This window comes from Orbicella franksi, chromosome 14, assembly GCF_964199315.1.
Source record: "Orbicella franksi chromosome 14, jaOrbFran1.1, whole genome shotgun sequence".
Lineage (NCBI taxonomy): Eukaryota > Metazoa > Cnidaria > Anthozoa > Scleractinia > Merulinidae > Orbicella > Orbicella franksi.
In genome coordinates this window covers 20,668,843-20,686,080 of record NC_138158.1, presented here as the reverse complement: position 1 = coordinate 20,686,080, position 17,238 = coordinate 20,668,843, and the positions used below count along the sequence as shown (strand labels likewise).

At 40.0% G+C, this 17,238-nt stretch overlaps 1 protein-coding gene across 1 annotated transcript; it reads right to left on the bottom strand.

The window, feature by feature from the left end:
- Positions 1-2,308: 2,308 nt before the first annotated feature.
- LOC145468860 (glutathione hydrolase 1 proenzyme-like) lies at positions 2,309-16,232 on the bottom strand. The gene is made up of 10 exons (XM_081452551.1): positions 15,966-16,232; positions 15,141-15,242; positions 10,994-11,219; positions 9,554-9,686; positions 8,555-8,738; positions 7,971-8,104; positions 7,073-7,260; positions 6,386-6,614; positions 4,859-5,036; positions 2,309-2,467 (listed from the first exon to the last, which is right to left on the bottom strand). Exons 1-10 carry the CDS (start codon positions 16,207-16,209, stop codon positions 2,355-2,357), a joined length of 1,731 nt encoding a protein of 576 aa, XP_081308677.1. The 5' UTR covers positions 16,210-16,232; the 3' UTR covers positions 2,309-2,354.
- Positions 16,233-17,238: the final 1,006 nt, after the last annotated feature.

Genomic DNA, 17,238 nt, shown 5'->3' with positions numbered 1-17,238 from the left:
GTAAGTGCCGATGAATAAATGTCTGTGACTATATTAACTTCATATATTTGAAATGCGGATTAAATGTGGAATAAACGCCAAATCCAGTGAACAAAGCACACAATATACTGTAAATACTTACACAATCCCATTGATTTTTGTATGGCTAGAAAGGAGCGGCGGACTTACAAAGACCCTCAAACGGGACAGTTATGCACGCCCGCTAGCTCGGGAATCGGATGCACATTATCATCTTCGGATTGCGTGCATTCAAGGAGCTGAGCCGTCATTTGTGCCGTGTTCGCCGGTCATCCCCGACGGATTGCCTCTCACAGAGTGCCACAAAAATTACATTACAGAAGAGTTCGGTCTGAGAGCCTGTTAGATTTAATTCATGCCATTCTTCTTATTATTATTTTTTCATGTTTCTGTTCTTTGTTTGACCGGTTTTTATAGCTGTTGAAGTTCAATTGCATATCTGCTTCTGCTTTATTATTCTTTGTTTTAGATATGTTTTGCATGGTAATACACATGTACATGTAAGTTAAAAATGAAAAATAAAAGTTAACTAAAGATCAAAATGAATCCCAACATAACTTGCAAATCTTTTCGTGTAACGCTTGTACGTTGTAATTAATTTGCTTTACATTGTTTCCATTTAAACACTAATAAGTTTAGAAACTTTTTTGTATAATTATCTTGGGATAAACCCATGATTTTAAAGTGGCTTCCTCTTTCGATAGGGATTCATGTTTTAAGTTGTATTGAAAAGATGTTTATAAGTTGCCAAGAAAGGGTTGTTTCATTAAAGAAACCAACGAAAGGTAGAGCAATTGTATTGTACTTGAAAGCCTCGTGTCTTGGATCTTTTAACTTGTTCCTATTCATGGTTATTATTTTCATATTACTTCGCGTCCTCTTTCATTTTTTAACTAATTTTTTTTTTTATTTTACTTTTTAGATTTTGCACTTCTCCTGGTTTTCTGGTGTTCCGGGTTTTTTGGGGATGTTCCGGGTTTTTTGGGGGGTGTTCCGGGTTTTAGGTGGTGTTCCTGATTTTTTGGGTGTTCCGGAATGTTCCGTGATGTTCCGGGATGTTCCGGTGTTCCATTGTTCCGTGTTCCGTGTTCCGTGTTCCGTGTTTCGTGTTCCGTGTTCCGGTGTTCTTTGAAGTACTACACGCCTCGAAAATTTATTATTCTGGGCTGGGTTGTTTAAAACCCGATCAAGCTAATCGAGGATTTGATCTCAGTTTCCATTGTTTGTCTTCCAGTTTTGAACTTGAGTAATCTAAATCTACACCAAACACGACTCGGCAGTGTAAACACTTTTTTATCCAAGAAAAATGAATACTTCGTTTAATTTTTAATCCTGGGTTAGCGTTAACCGATCTAAGCGGCTTTCCAACAACCCGGCCCTGGAGTACAATACGTTTCAGTTCGAAGTGGCTATATTTTGTTGGTAACATTTGCTTATTTCCATTTACAAATGTTATAATTGTTTAAAGGGCACCGCTCCCGAATAACTTCAACTTCAACTTCAACTTCAACTTAACTTTATTTTGCACTTAAACTTACAGTTTTGAAATTACAATATTAGCAGAAAAAAAAAGAAAAAAAAAGATACATATATAACAATTAAAGGTGACAATGGTCTATAGTTTGTGCATGGAGGCTAATAGAACCGCGAGGTATCGAGGTAGCCTCCATCTCGTTTGAGCCCCCGAACAAGCGCCGCAACCGAGACGCTAAAAATATGAAGTGACTGGCGCCACTCTATGGAGCAAATACGGTAGAAACATTTTATTGATTAAATGAATACAGATAATTTGTTTCATTATTTTGTGTTTACATTATTTGTTTTATCGATTTTGTTTTCATGAAGTGAAAACAAGAAATGAGTAAGGTTTAAAGAAGACGAAGAAAAAAAAATCCCTCTATAGGAAAATCTTTGCTGACGTCATTTGACGACTTTGCGCAGAGAAGGCATTACGCTAAACACGAATTTAGGAACTTGTAAAACGTAGAAGTCTTAGAAATTAGTGAAATCTTTGGCTCTTTGGGTGTACTATTCGAGGAGTAATTGGCTCTCAAACATTGCAAAATTTCTGGTTGGCAAAAGCTGGCTAATAAGCTCATACATTCTTTGTAAATTTTGTGTTTATAAACCCGCGTAGCACAAAAAGTACTCAATACATCGTGCTCAAATTCCTTGACACAATTAATCGTACTGCACCCTTTCAATATTCAGAACTAATGTTTTTGTAGCTCCGTCAGAAACGGTATCGCTTATACTAATGAGGCAAATATTGTAAGCAAAGATTCTCCCGTAGATTACAGCCCAGCTGAAAAACGGTAAATCTGACTTCTCATTGGTCAACGGTAACCAGCTGCAACACCTCCTTTTCGGTGGTCGGCTAGTGCCAGTATGTCTCCGTTTTCCTTTCGAACAACGAGTTGAACAATTCCTAGAACTCCGTAAGGTATTCCTAGAAAAATGAACGAGATAACGGCCAAGAAATTAGAAATACAGTTGAGCCAGTAATGGGCTCCTGGTTGAGCCCCGTTATCTCAAAATGTCAGGGGAAACGAAAAAATAGTTCGAAATAGCTGATAGTAAATGACTGAAGGGCAAATCCGAGGAATTGATTTTGAGTTCGAAATAACGGGGAATTTGAAATAACTGAGTCCAAATTTGCAGGATCCAACTTTAGCATCCCGGGGGGACTTCCATATAAAAAGTCCGGGGATGCTCCTCTTCTCTATCTCTTAGGGGTATAAGTCAAGCATTTCGGTCTCACTTAGGGTGCTCACGACGAAACGCCAGTATTTTAAGCTGTCAAAGTATATTTTAGGGTGCACTCGAAGAGATAACAATTAAATAACGCTCTTATTTCCGTTTTTAGGTTCGATTTCCGCCGGTCTCTCGAGTCCGGTCTACCAGCGCGAGCTCCTTTCCTGAACAGCAGTTGGTAATAAAGCCTATTCCGTTTTAAGTGGTATCTGTTAGGGGTCAAATAACTTATCTGACCCCTAACAGATACCACTTAAAACGGAATAGGCTCGAACCATACCTCGATTGGTCTCTCCCTGGGTTTAATTTAGCATGCCGTAGATAGCGACAAACACTGTGCAGAACAATGTGGAGACAACAAAGCGGTCCGCATCCCGGAAGAATTTTAATTTTCTACAGTATCATTGATATAATTACAGTCTACTTTAAACCTCAACAACCCAAAAGCCATACTCTGCAAAAAATATCTATGAGAATGTGGTCGCTTGCGGTAAAGAATGCCATTAAAAAGTATTTCTTTGAAGTAGTTTCGGCTGAACTCAGTTTTAGCTCTCGGCAAGCGCTTGTCGTTAACAGTGACGTTGAATGAGAATTGAATTTAAGAAGGATCAGGCTAAGGATTTTTCTAAGCAGACGATCTGATCCAATTATGTGGAAAGGTACCATCTGTTAAGAGAAATCCGATGTACAGTATGAGTGGAATTAGCTGTAATGAGGTTAACTTTGATAACAGTACAGAGACAATAACAGCAAGAAGGTTTTCCTAGGAGGAAAGCACGCGAATTTTTTAATCCTTATCAGAAATCTAGAGCTCAATCCATATATTAGGCCTTCTACTGAGAGTGCTGGCTGTCTAGAACGTATTGCACTCGCAGTTAAATTCTAGAACTACTCGCTTATTTTCTAAGTTTCACTGATCAGGCCTATATCTACCGTGCAATACACTCCTCACCCATTTAGTGTTTAAATTTTCTGTCAGTTCAATCTCTTTGGCTTCTGACCTCAACAATTTTCTTAAACTTAGTAGCCCTTGAGTTTGGAAAATCTTTAGATGCCCCTTTAAAGAAAAAGGAACTAAGAAAGATGTCAAAGCTGAAACGTCATCCCTCTATCCGCTAGCATCTGCCCTGGTGCTAGAAGTCCGGTTTTCTTTAAAACTCAAGCTTGGCTTGGATGCAAAACAACACAAGAAAGTACAGGACAACCAAACACTTTTTCTTAAATATTTCGGCTTTATATGCGCTCGTAATGCCAACAGTAGGGTCTAAAATTAAAGCAATTTTGAGGTCTGGACACTATATCCAAACACTAACTATCCAATAGAGCGTTTTCGACATGTTAAAATTCATCTTAGCAGTGAGTCTTAGAGGACGAAAACAAAGAGAATTGAATGACCATGTTTATTCATTTCTTTTGTTTGTGTCCTCCAGGCTTCGCTATCAAGCTGAATTTTAATATATCGAAAGTGGCCTACTATTCACTGCCACGGTCTTGATTTTCTTTCTTTAAATTTAGATATCTTTAGATCTACTTGCTGTATGTTCTTGCATGCCTCTACGCATAATCTAGTCCACCTTAGTCCTTCCGTTGTTCCCGTCGTGCGCAAAAGAGCTAGAACGACTCGAGCATCCGCTACTAGCTTTCCTATGTTTGACCCCAAGAGATGTAGAACTACAACATATCAGAAATCTTTTTTTTATTAGAACAACCAGAATCTGGAACTTACTCACCGGCAGAATGGACTTAGCTAATGCTAGTCTTACTAGTTTCCAATCTCTTCTTTATGACTACTTCTCTCGTGCTGTCTGAATGAACTTCAATCCGGACAATCCTCGAACGTTTAAAATCAACTGTTTGAATTGCAAGACCACAAGATTTCAAGACGTACCAATAATGTGCTGCATGTAATGTGGTTTTTCTTTCTTTTGCAAATATTTTATTTCTGGGCCCGCAGGAATTGACTACTGAGCTGTTGCGATGTCTCTGCCAAACCTCTACATATTGATTGTAATTTGTTGTTGTTGTTGTTTATTTTTGGCATCATACAGGCAAAGCTAATAAAATAAATTATTAATTGAGAAATTACCTGTAAAAGGTACAGTGTCATTTGTCACGTGATGTCCATAAAGCTTGAGTCCATTGATATACCTTGCTGGGAAGTTTGGTTCAACTAAGACCATATTTGGAAACAACTGACTATGAAGACGAGGCTTAGATACAGCGTCCTTCAGATTGTCTCCAAACCAGAAATAATTCATCAATACCTTTAACACAATAATTAAAATGATGATTTTCTTTTCGTAACTCAGTGGTTATGCAGTAAAAAACCCGCATATAAGAACCTATAATTTAAGAACCTGAGAGGCCAAAATTTCCCAGTTAAGCACCCTTCACATAAGAACCATTCTAGACTAAAATCTCAAGACAGGTTGTTATTTTCAAACTATAGAGTTTTTGTCAAATTTAATTTAGTACAAATACGGTACATCACAAGCGATACAAACAAAGTTGACAAAAACTAGCCAGAACACTGGCAGTGTTGTAAGACCACAATACTGAATTGTGAATAATTGAATACGAAGGCCACGCTTATGAATACAAGTTGTTTTTTTAAACAAAAAATAAGAACCTGATTAAGAACCTAGGTAGCCCAGTTTCACAGTAAACACCATTTATATAAGAACCTGTGGAAGCTAACTTGAAAAAAAGCCTAGGTTCTTATACGCCTGATTTTACTGTACTTAGAGCACCCGACCGGTATCTGGGAGGTCATGGGTTCGAATTTCGTCAGGGCCACGAAGTTTCTCCCACGCTCATGGTTCAGATAGACTTTCTAAAAGTCCTTTCCGATGATGTAATAAATGCCCTCTCGCTTCGCTCGAGGGAGATGAATAAGCGAAGGATTAGCAAAGGTCGACTTGTGGCAAGTCTAGGTTCAGGCTGCCCATGAAATCTTGTATTGACAAAAACTGGCAAAACCCGTGACAAGTGATAATACGGGTATTATTACACGAGTGTTAAGCTGGAAAATGTTCCACTCGTTAAATTCATACGAAATTACATCCGGGACACGAGTCACCCTAGCATATCGAGGATATTTATGACGTTATGTCCCGCTTTCCACGTTTTTTTTGTGTGTGTAAACAGTCAGTTTGTCTATATAATAAAAAAGTACTTATTGACTTGAAGATAATAATTATACTACTGTTGGCTTAAAGACAAAATTTTACTTACTCGCTACGCTCCATTTTACTACTCAAAAGTAACATTTATATCTTGGTGCCGTCTGTTAAGTTAAAATCCGCATGCGAGCCAAGTGGCCCATCAGGCCGGAGCTTATCCCGTTTTCTGTAGTATGAAGCGACTAGAAATATTTCTACTCCCCCAACCCCCCCCCCCCCCCTTGGATGGGATGCCAGTCCATCGCAGGGTTACCCCCAGAATTAAATTCGCGGTACCCATTTGCACACCTGGGAGGAGTCGTTGCGAGAAGCAGTGTGAGAGTAAGGTGTCTTGCCCAAGAACACAAAGCAATGTCCCAGGCCAGTGCTCGAGCCCGGACCGCCACCGAACCTGCACACGCGCCGGCGTGTAATATCCTGTATTTATTTACCTGTGACAAGGCAGTTGCAATTTGCTTTCCTCCAGCCGCTCCGAAAACCATTTTAACATTCCCAGCTTCATCTAAGATGATGGATGGAGAAGCAACAGACACTGGTCGCTTGTGAGGTCGTAGCGGGTCAATTGGCAAATGAAACTTCTTAAATTTCATGTCGAACGCGTCCAATAGCTGGTCATTGTAAATTATTCCGAGTCCGGGGCTTTGAAGTTTGGCTCCAAAACTACGAATAGATGTTAAGTTTTTAAATGATCACAGTATGTTTGGAGTGAAAATAGTTGAGATGAAGAAGGAAAAAGGAAAATTAAAGCAAAGGAAGACAGACAGACAGACGGAAGGACGGAACAAACGAACCAAACGAAGAAGTGAAAGAAGAAGGAAAGGAAAGTGCTGACGCTACAGGGCTACATGGAAAACGCGGGGGCAGGGTTCCGGGGGCCCCGGCTCTCGGGGTACGGGATCGAGAAGTCTATGGAAATCATCAATGAAAATCATCAATTCAGCATCCGTACCCCGAGATCCTGGCCCCGCGTTTTCCATACATGTAGCTGACTCGGCAGTTAGTTTGCAGAAGAGAGGTCGTAATACATAAGAACAAATTAATGGAGCGAAATATTTGCTTTCCAATGTGAAGAAAGCGGTGCTACTCAATTCACTGTGTTAGCTTCTCTTTCAACTTACTGTTTGTTCAGGGATGCTGTTAAAGAAACAGCACTGCCTTCTTCATCAAGAACAGACAAATGTGTCGTGCCGTCTGAGACATCAACGTAATAATCAACAGGGCCATAATAGTCAAAGCTGTGTGTTTTGTCGTCTATTAACTTGCGCAGCTCCTGGCCCCTCTCAGGATCCAACATTTCCTTAACAACCTGTCTCGAAAGAAAAATAGGTCTGCTATATGTAAGTGTGCTTCCTGTAATTCAACGATGAAAAATATTAACTTGCGCAGCTCCTCGAGCTCGCAATGTGTCTGTGAGTTTATTGTACTAAAATAAGATTATTCAACAGAAAAAAACAGGTTCTCTGTAAGTGTGCTAATTGTGCCGAAATAAGATTCGATCCAAAATATTTAAACGTACTTAAGGTGCGACTACTCGAACCGGGCCACTTGGAGAAGAGTTAACCAATCAGAACGTTACTTGGGAACAAAGGATAGCGATTTTTTTCTCGAATAAACCAATGACATTGTAGACTACGAACGATCTCAACAAAATTGAAAAACCAATAAAGTGCGAAGTGTTGCGAACCTTTCAGGAAACTTTGCCATTTGTTGATTGGTTAGTTTCGATCCTAAATTTTGTACGCTTTTTAACAGTTTCGGTTTAGTTGTCGCAAAATGAGTTTTCAAGCTAAATTTTTCGAGCGATATTTATAATTATGATAATGCGCCTTTAAGGACTGAATCTCTAAGAGTGTATGTAACACAGAGGAGTCAATAGTGATTATGTTTCCACGTGAAAAAGACCGTTGCTTGCCGTCACGAGAAGCCACCAGTCTATTGTTCTCGGGAGAAACAAGCGACAATGAATCTATTTTTACTCAAAAGAAAAAAGAGCCAGTCTTCCCCCGCTAGTCTTACTTGCTTAACGTTGCTACTAAAATCAGGATCTGCTAGGAAGGTCTGCTTAGCAGCTGCAAAATTGAATGCTTCGATAATGCGGTGATACGTCAGACAAGGTCTCTCCTTCATGTCATTCTCACTGAAATTGAATCCTGTACAAAGAAAGACATGTCCTCATGGTTAGAGCGTTCGACTCCGGGTCGTGCGGTCCTGGATAAAGTCCTGGCCGTGAACACTGTGTTGTGTACTTTACTCTCGCAGTGCCTCTCTCCACCCAGGTGTATGAATGAGTACCGGTGAACTTAATGCTGGGGGTTACCCTGTGATGGACTAGCATCCCATCCAGGGGGGAGTAGAAATATTCCTAGTCGCTTCATGCTACAGAAACCGGGATAAGCTCCGGAATGAAGGCACACTTGGCTCGTACACAGACTTGACCTTTACAGAGAAAGAAAACGTCATTCGTGTCGTAAACAAATTTTGCGCCACTTAAGACGCACCAAGCTTTAAACCCCCCCCCCCCCCCCCCACCCAACAGCCATAAAATGGCATAACTTCTTAAATCCATTTTAAAACCTAAAATGGTTAAGAAGCAAACATACCCTTTAGAATGTTCAAGATGTTTATTAAAACCGTCCCCCCAGCTGCAGGTGGTGGGGCGGTGAGAATTTTGTATCCCTTCCTCCCAGGGAGGTTGGTCTCCAATGGTTTGACTTCAGTGGCTTTGTAATCTCTTAAGTCTCTCAAGGAAATTTTAGAACCAACAGCTCTCACGTCTTTAACAACCTGTAGACGAAATACGTTTGCTGTAAGGACACTCTCGAAACATGAACACTTGACATCATTTTTGTACCTTTTTGGTGACTATACAATGAAGGCTCTTCATGTAATGTACAAGTTTCACGGGGTGGGGGTGGGGGGACTCTATAAAGCTCTATACGGGAAGGCCACGCCCTAAGGTGAAACCCCTTACCCTTTTGTATACCATCTTAACAGAAAAGGTTCTCCTTTCGTATACCTTTAATTGAAAAAAGGTACGCCTTTCAAACACTTTCATAACTGGCCTGAATTATGAGCAAGTCGTCAAAAAAGGAAGTTTTATTCTCATTTTCATGAAGTGCTCAATAAATTAAATGATACAGCCATAAGCTGCGTCTGTTCGAAATATTTTAATTAAAGGCCCTTTAAAATAACTAAAAGACAGTTTCGTATACCTCAACTTGTGAAATCCCTATCCTTTTATATACCTGAAGCCTGAAAAAGGTAGGGTGTGGTTTTGCACTCTTGTCTTCAATTCGTTTCTGTTAAGAAGCTAGTTTTTCATCGTTATCCAGAAGACCATCAACAAAGACCCTTCACAATGTCTTCAACGTAAATCTGTCCGAACTAGGGAACTAATTATGAGACAGGTCCGAAACAGGGTATCGATTTAGGGGTCAGGTCTTAAATAGGATATCAAATTTTTGGTCAGGTCATAAATAGGGTAAAGAAAATCACAGATTTTGGTCTTAAATTGGGTAAATGTTTTCGGAAGCGGGCTGCACACCCCCCACCCGATTTTTCTAGAAGTACTTCCTGGGTCTGTGTTCTAGACGTATTACCTGTTTTGCCATTTCTCCAGTGTAAAAAAGTTTAGCGCCGGAGTCAGCTATCCTTTGAAGAGTTTTCGCATATTTCGTTCGCTTTACGATGTCACCTTCTTTAATAAATCGACCATTTGGTTTGAATATCGAGCTGTGAAAGAACACTTACTAGTATTAGTATTTTACTCTTGTTCGCAGAGGTTTAAGTAAAGTTATATTAGAAAGAGTATAAAATTTCGAAGTTTAGGGGCTTCATTAGAGTACAGTGTCTAAGACTGTCAGTATTTCCCCACAGGGAGGGGACTCCCATTAAAAAATAGGACGGGGGTGTTCGTCGTATCTTTTAGGGGTCAAAAAAGCGGTTTTGGTATCTTGGGGTGTTCAGCCTCATAAGGTCCACAGCGGGAGTTTTCGTGGTTCCCTTTGGGGTATTGAGCAGTAAGGAGTTGATAATCAACTTAACAATTAGAACGTATTCGAAGCAATCGTCTTTATTGCTAATAATAACGCGTCAGTGTTGTTTTAGAATTGGTACCTCTTGGGAGTGAAAAATGTCGAGCCACGCCCACAAAATAGGATCTTGGTACCTCTTAGAGGATCTTTTCAAAATTTCCAACGAGCACCCCCGTCCTGTTTACATGGGAGTCCCCCCCCCGGTATTTTCCTCCTTTCACCACTCTCAATAGGATGTTTTTGCAGCGCAGGTAACTTTGTCAGCTTTCCTTGACAGTTTAAAACGGGGTGAAAAGAGGCACTGTGAAAGAAAATGCCCAGAAATCACAGCACTCTGTCCCTGAACAGATCTGACTCCAGAGTCTGAACCAGGAATGTCCCTTGACGAGTCTAACGCACCAATGATGAGGCTACAGCACCCAATCTTGCGCTGTGATTGGCTAAGCGAGTGAGAAAGATGGGACCATCTTGCCGCTCGGGATTACCCGCTGTGTCTGGCAAATAAATGGTGCTCTTCATGCCACATTATAAATCTTTAATTGACCAAGTTAATTGCTGGATTCCGCTGTGTGTTAATGCACATCGGCTGCGTCTCGCTCCTAAAACACGCAAAATGGACGAAAAAGGCCAATATCCAGCCATCTTATCCGAACGGGCTTGATCAATTATCATGCATGTCATAAAATTCTACTTATCTTGTAACCTGCCAACAGGCTCTCGTGAGCTGCGGTACGAGCAAACGCGAAATCGCGAGGAACGAGTCTGCAAGCAAAGCGACCGGGCGAGGGGATACGTGTAAGACTGGTACTGAGTATTGTAGTGGAGGTTACCAAGCTAGGCGCGGTAGCCAAGGGTGATTTCTTCAAAGTGTTGTACCGTTGCTCGTGACGGGTTCATGTGAAATAAAGTCGTTCTTATTTAGAGGTTCGTCTCTCTTTCTTTACATGCCTATGTTTGTGCCTCTACGCGCGTGTCGTAACACACGAGAGCCTGCTCTTAGGCTACTAATCTTGCCTAAGTCCTTTGTCATGTGTAATATTAAGAACATTCTGTTGCACAGCCACCGTTAAAGAATGACTCGCTGGAAATCCTTTAGTAGCGATTTCTATAGCGGGTTGGAACAGGTCTTTCCAGGGTAGTCGGCCATATTTCTTCCACGCCATCTCAAATCCGCGTAGCTCACCAGGAACTCCTATGAACTCTCCCTCTCCAGACACTCCTGTTCGAATGTCTGATCGAGAGAAAAAATATTAAGTGACTGAATAATTTTGCTAATTTGATTTTCTTTGCCCATGTAATAAGCGTGGCCACTCAGGACCTTGTACCAAATTCGTCCCCGGAGCTGGCACGTTTTCGGTCAGCGGAGACCAAACGTCCGACACTCTGGACAAAATCAGAAACCGGAACCAGAACAACCTACTTCCGGCTTGGTTGCGCGCATGCGTTCAAGTTTAACATGAGTTTCTGAATATGCGTAAAGAGAGTAACCACCGTGACTAATACTGGCTCAATTTCTCCTTTTTCCAGTCCCCAGATGCCTCGATTATTGGTGCTAACCGAAAGGAGCCCGGCCTATTCCAGACTAGGCGCCAAAAACCCCTACCCTATCCCAGACAAGCTATTTTCAATGCGAAATCTTTATCTCGATCGCAGTCCAACATACGCTAACTAAACCACTATTTTACAAAGTCACTTCCGAGTTTCAATTTCTATTATAGAACCCTGGGTAAAGAACCCCGTTTTAGACTAAATTATTTATACACTGGCCACTTTTCTTGTAATTAAAGTGCCACTGAAACGAAATTTTTGTATGTGAGATTTTTGCTTAGTAATAAAGTTTCAACCTTACTTGGAAACCCTGCAATATTTTTTTTCGCATACGGTAAGCGAAAACTGCTTTTTCAGCCGTTCGAAGTTGGCTGGTTAAGCCCGAAATTGGCGGCCATTTTGGCGCGGCCAAAACAGCCTAGTGACGTCACTGGTTGTATTACTTTCAAGGCGCGCTGAAAATTTAGAGTGATTATGGGGGAAGAGATTACTGTTCGAAGCCCCCCAAAAAAACATCTTAAGGACATCTCAGAGCTGTAAAGCAGATAATAACAGTAGCCTTAGACATGAAGAGGTCGAGAGTCGATCCTGGGGCTTTCCAGTCCATTTAATTGGATATTTGCAGGATATTTTATGTAAGCAAGCAAACGAGTGGGAGTTCTTAGATCGCAAAATGATCGGGACTTTTGGTGAAATGGCCAGCACTCAATTAAACAATATCTACACTCATAAAGTAAAAAAGACATGAAAACAAGAGAAAGCGGCTTTTGAAAATATTATCTGGACTGCTGCTGCACGAATCACAGCAACAACGCTTCGAGTTTTCGAGTCGCTTCGCTTCGAGGAAACCGGACGCTTTGTGAGTTTCACAGCGGACGAGATTGTGCCACAGTGACCTTTAGTCCAGTTGTATCTGCTACATCCTACAAGTTATCACAACAGCAACAATTTAAGAAACCCTCTTCTTTTATATGAGAGAGCGAATTTAAACTAAGCGAAGGTAAACTAAGCTGCCATGACCCTACAGGTGTGTTTTCAGGAAACGAGAGAAAGCGTGACAATGTCGGCGGCGAAGGGTCATATATGCAAATAAGTTCAAATTCTGTTTAATAAACCTTCGAAAGGAGTACAAACTAGTGACATTTTAACGAATTGTTTTGAACTTGGATACTATTAAATGAAGATCATAGACATAAGTATGTGCTAAAGAACTCAAAGTAATCCATCGGCCGTGAAATGTTGCAATTAGGAGATACCTGTAAAAGAGAAGCGAAATTCCCGCTTTGTTTACACTACATACATACATACATACACACACACACACACACACACACACACATACATACATACATACATACATACATACATACATACATACATACATACATACATACATACATACATACATACATACATACATAAATACATACATACATACATACATACATACATACATACATACATACATAAACTTTATTTAAGCTCGAATTTCATAGTAGCTTGACAAGCTAATATTTCCGAGCAACAAAATATTTGATAACGAAAAATTAAAATAGGAATTGCTATTTACATATTTACAATTGACTTATGTTAACTAATTATAAAATTGTCATTTACATGTTTTATGAATTGGTTTTACTGATGTACTTTTTGAAGTCTGAGAAGGTACATAACCTTATAAAATTGGGTAGAGAATTCCATTTTTTTGTTGCCAGATAAGTAAAGGAGTGGAGACCAAAAGTTGTAGTTTTAGGTTTGGGCATTTCCAGTATATAGTTTCCACGCATGTTGTATGAAGTAGAACGGAACGAGAACATGTTTCTCATATAGGCCGGATAGCTAGTGAAAAATAGACTTTTGTACAAGGTAGTAAGGAATTTACAGATGCGTTGATCATGAAGTTGGAGACAGTTTACCCTGTCTAGCAGCACATTATAAGGCGATTCAAAATCGCTTAGAATGAATCTCAGAATCCTTTTGTTAAGAGCTTCTATTTTGTTCCTGTTGTTTGCACTGCAAAAGTGCCAAACTGTTGAGCAATAATCAAAATGAGGGAGTATGTAGGCCTTATACAGTTTCACTGAAATGTCTTTGGAAATAAGGTTTCTGAACCTAAGCATTACATTAAACTGGTTGTTGACTTTTTTGCAAATAAGAGATATGTAATTGTGAAAATTTAAATTGTTATCAATGTTCATTCCCAAAATGTCAATTGAGTCCTTTGTAGGAAACGAGAAGGTGTGTTCCGATTTTCCCAGGATCAAAGCCTGATGTTTGCTTTCATTGGCCAACATTCCATTTTGCCGGCACCACCGGTTTGCTGTCTCGACTGCGTTACGCATGCGCCCATCTAGCGCAACAGGATCACTGTCCGATGAATATATTTGGTGATCGTCTGCATAAGCATTTAACTTAACATCCCCGCAAAACAAGAAATTGTTATTTATGAAAATATTGAAAAACATGGGACCGAGGACGCTTCCCTGAGGCACGCCTCGTCTTGCATGTAGCCACTCTGAAAAAGTATCCCCTATCTTGACCCTCTGATTCCTTGAGGAAAGGTAGTCCTTAATCAGGGCACAACTTACCTGGTCCAATCCGTAGGCTTTGAGCTTCGCAAGAAGAAATCCTGCTGCGGATCACAATTTTCAAAGATACATTTTGTCTACCACAAGAACTCTCACTTATTAGTATCATAAAAAGATGCCCTCTGTGTGCAAAGAAGTACCCGACTCAAAGCTTGTGGACCGTTAATAACTTCGTGATTGTGCGGATGGCTGATATGCTTACGGCTTTTAATGCAGTATTAAAAGTTGCCGAGGATATATTCGAACCTTGTTAATAGACCTTAGATAAACGTGAGAATCCAAATTTCAGAACCAGGCTGAAAACAGACGACGAAATATCGTGTTTTATAGGCTTCAGGACGTGATTTAAAAGTTGCCACACTCGTCTTCGAAATCTCCAACCGAGTACTCAAGATGTTCGAAAACTATACTGAGCTGTTCTAATCTGTAGCATTTATTTTGGTGAATCGACACTCTGGCGCCCTCCAACGTTTATGATATGTATTTCTTGTCAAGGCTGGACAGAAATTACCAGGTAGAAAACCAGTAGGTATCGACAATATGAAGAATAAACTTGAATAAATCAAGTAACAACAAGAGAGAATCTATAGCGCTTCTTGCGTGAATACAACCGGTGACGTCACAAGGTCCTTAAACTCGGTTCCAGAGCACGGACACAGTTTTGCTCCAAAAAGTCGATTTCAACAACTAAAAAAAGCACTTTCCGCTGGGATTTGACAGAAATAAAGTTCACCATTACTTTAAGCACGTTTGAAGTTATAGATTGGGATAATAAAAGAGAGTACGAAAATTTCGTTTCAGTGGCACTTTAAATTATACCCTATTCTGATTTCTGTACCCTATCCCAGACTAAACTGCCTGAAAGCCATACCCTTCACAGCGGCATATAGCTTATAAATGGGAGTACCTCCCGGGATCTGATAACAAAGACACCTAGAAAAATTCTGTCGTACCAACTGCTAATACGACATAAAAGCCGCAATAGATAAACCATCGAAATTTGACAACTGTTTTACCTCTTTCCTTCGCCTTTTGAATAAGACGTTCAAACTCTCCCATCGTTTCAGCTTGTTCAAGTCCAGGAGTCGTTTCTCTGAAGTTGATCGCAGTTGTCTTGCCTGCAAAGCAAAACTTTCATTCCATAAAAGTCATGCAGTACAGCTTTTTCAATTCGAAATACATATGGAATGACAGAGATCGGAAAAGATATCAACCTCAAACGTAAATCCACAGAAATCCATCATAGAACATGACTCCACGGAAAAATTTGGTCAAAATCAGGTGACCTCCAAATCACAAATTGAATAGGAGAACCTTTGTTTACAATATTTGCCTCATTAGCAAAAGCGATACAGTTTCTGATGGAGCTACAAACACACCAGTTCTGAATATTGAAAAGGCATAGCACGATTAACTGTCCCAAGAAATTTGAGCCCTATGTATTGAATACTTTTTGCGTGACGTACGAGGTTATTAGCGTTTTTAATTTGCCACCCAAAACTTTTGTAGTTTTTGAGAGCTAATTTCTCCTCGAATAATACACCCAAAGAACCAAAAGTTCCACCAATTACTAAGTCTTACAAGCTCTTTAAATGCTTGTAGTCAATTTGTATCTAGCGTGATCCCTTCTCTGTGCGACATTGCATGTTAATGAAGAAAAATGTACTGACGTCAGATGACCTTGTGTCGAAAACGTTCGGTTTTTCTACCTTTAACTTTTTTAGCCTTGTAATTAGAAATTATTTTTAAACATCAAATACTTTTTAAAAATCTTCAGGATATGCCCCTTCTGTGGACTGAATGCAGCGAATAAACTTATAAATTATTTGGGAGGAAAAGACCTTTTTTCTTTATGATCATAAACCCTCCTCCGCCTATCCCAGCTGATTGCGCGTTCACTACACCAACACACAAAGCGGTGGCAATGGCGGCGTCAACTGCATTCCCGTTTTGATCTCGCAAAATTTTAACGCCATATTCTGAACACGTTTTGGAATCCGCTGACACAGCCGCGTGCTTGAACTCGAGAGGTTGTGAGAAATGTGGTAGGGACGGTGGTAGGGACCTAAAAGAAGTCGTGTGCATTTGTTTAGAGTTTAAGACCAAAACATTAAAGTGGTACTATGATCAAATTTTTACCCCTTGGTTTTTTTGGTTTATCACATAGAATGGCACGAAAGAATAAAGACGCCGTTTACCGTTTGCAAATATCTGCATTCGTTCCAGAGATATTTAAGTTTGAAAATTGCGTAAAATATGCAAATGAGATAACTGATGACGTCATATACTCAACCCAATATTATATCAAGTATATAAATAGAGCTATCTTGGTCAATTTCCTGCACAGACCACTGAAGCTTGGTAGGCTAATAGTTCTACAGATAGCACACCTACGGCAGTAAAAAATTCTGTTCCCACGGCAACTCACTCTTTTCCAGTCTCCACCCACTTGATTTCAATATCTTAGTGATTTTCAGCTCAAAAAATATTTAGAAAGGCCATGAACTGGACCTACCATATTCATATGCTTGCTGGATCATGCATATGAGGCACCATTAGCAAATATCAAAATGGAATGCCAAAGGTGGCCATAAAAGCCATTGATATTGGGGAGGTCTGGAACCCAGTATGTTGCCATGGTAACAAAACTGTGAAGCTCATATTGTGGAGCACATTTAGTAGAATCTTCCTGCAAAGAATCAAACATTTCTGATACAAATTGGCTGAGATATCTTTCTTCATTATATTTGATGAAAATTTGGTTGGGTGTATGACGTCGTCACTTGGCTAATTTGCATACTTTAAAAACTTGAATATCTCTGGAACGAAAAGAGATATTTGAAAATAGTAAACAGCGTTTTTCTTCTCGTACAGACTACTTGTTTATGTTCCAAAATGGCTTAGATAGGAAAGATGGGATTTTCGTCATAGTACCACTTTAATAGGAATTGCAGTAAAATTAAACAGTCACAGCGTTAGAACAATTCTCACTCTGTTTTCAAGGCCCCAAATTATTTAAGAACCGCCATCTACAAATATCGACTATCGTCATTTGGACGAGAAAAAATGAAATTCCTCAAACTCTCTCAGAAGAATGGTCTAGATAAGTGATTC

Bases quoted from the DNA above. Each gene is read 5' to 3' on its own strand.
- LOC145468860 (XM_081452551.1), bottom strand. From the start codon at position 16,209: ATGCACACGACTTCTTTTAGGTCCCTACCACCGTCCCTACCACATTTC. The intron at 8,739-9,553 runs GTAATACGTCTA...TTTCGTCTACAG, and splicing joins CTGGAGAAATGGCAAAACAG to GTTGTTAAAGACGTGAGAGC. The intron at 6,615-7,072 runs GTAAGTTGAAAG...ATCTATTCGTAG, and splicing joins ACAGCATCCCTGAACAAACA to TTTTGGAGCCAAACTTCAAA.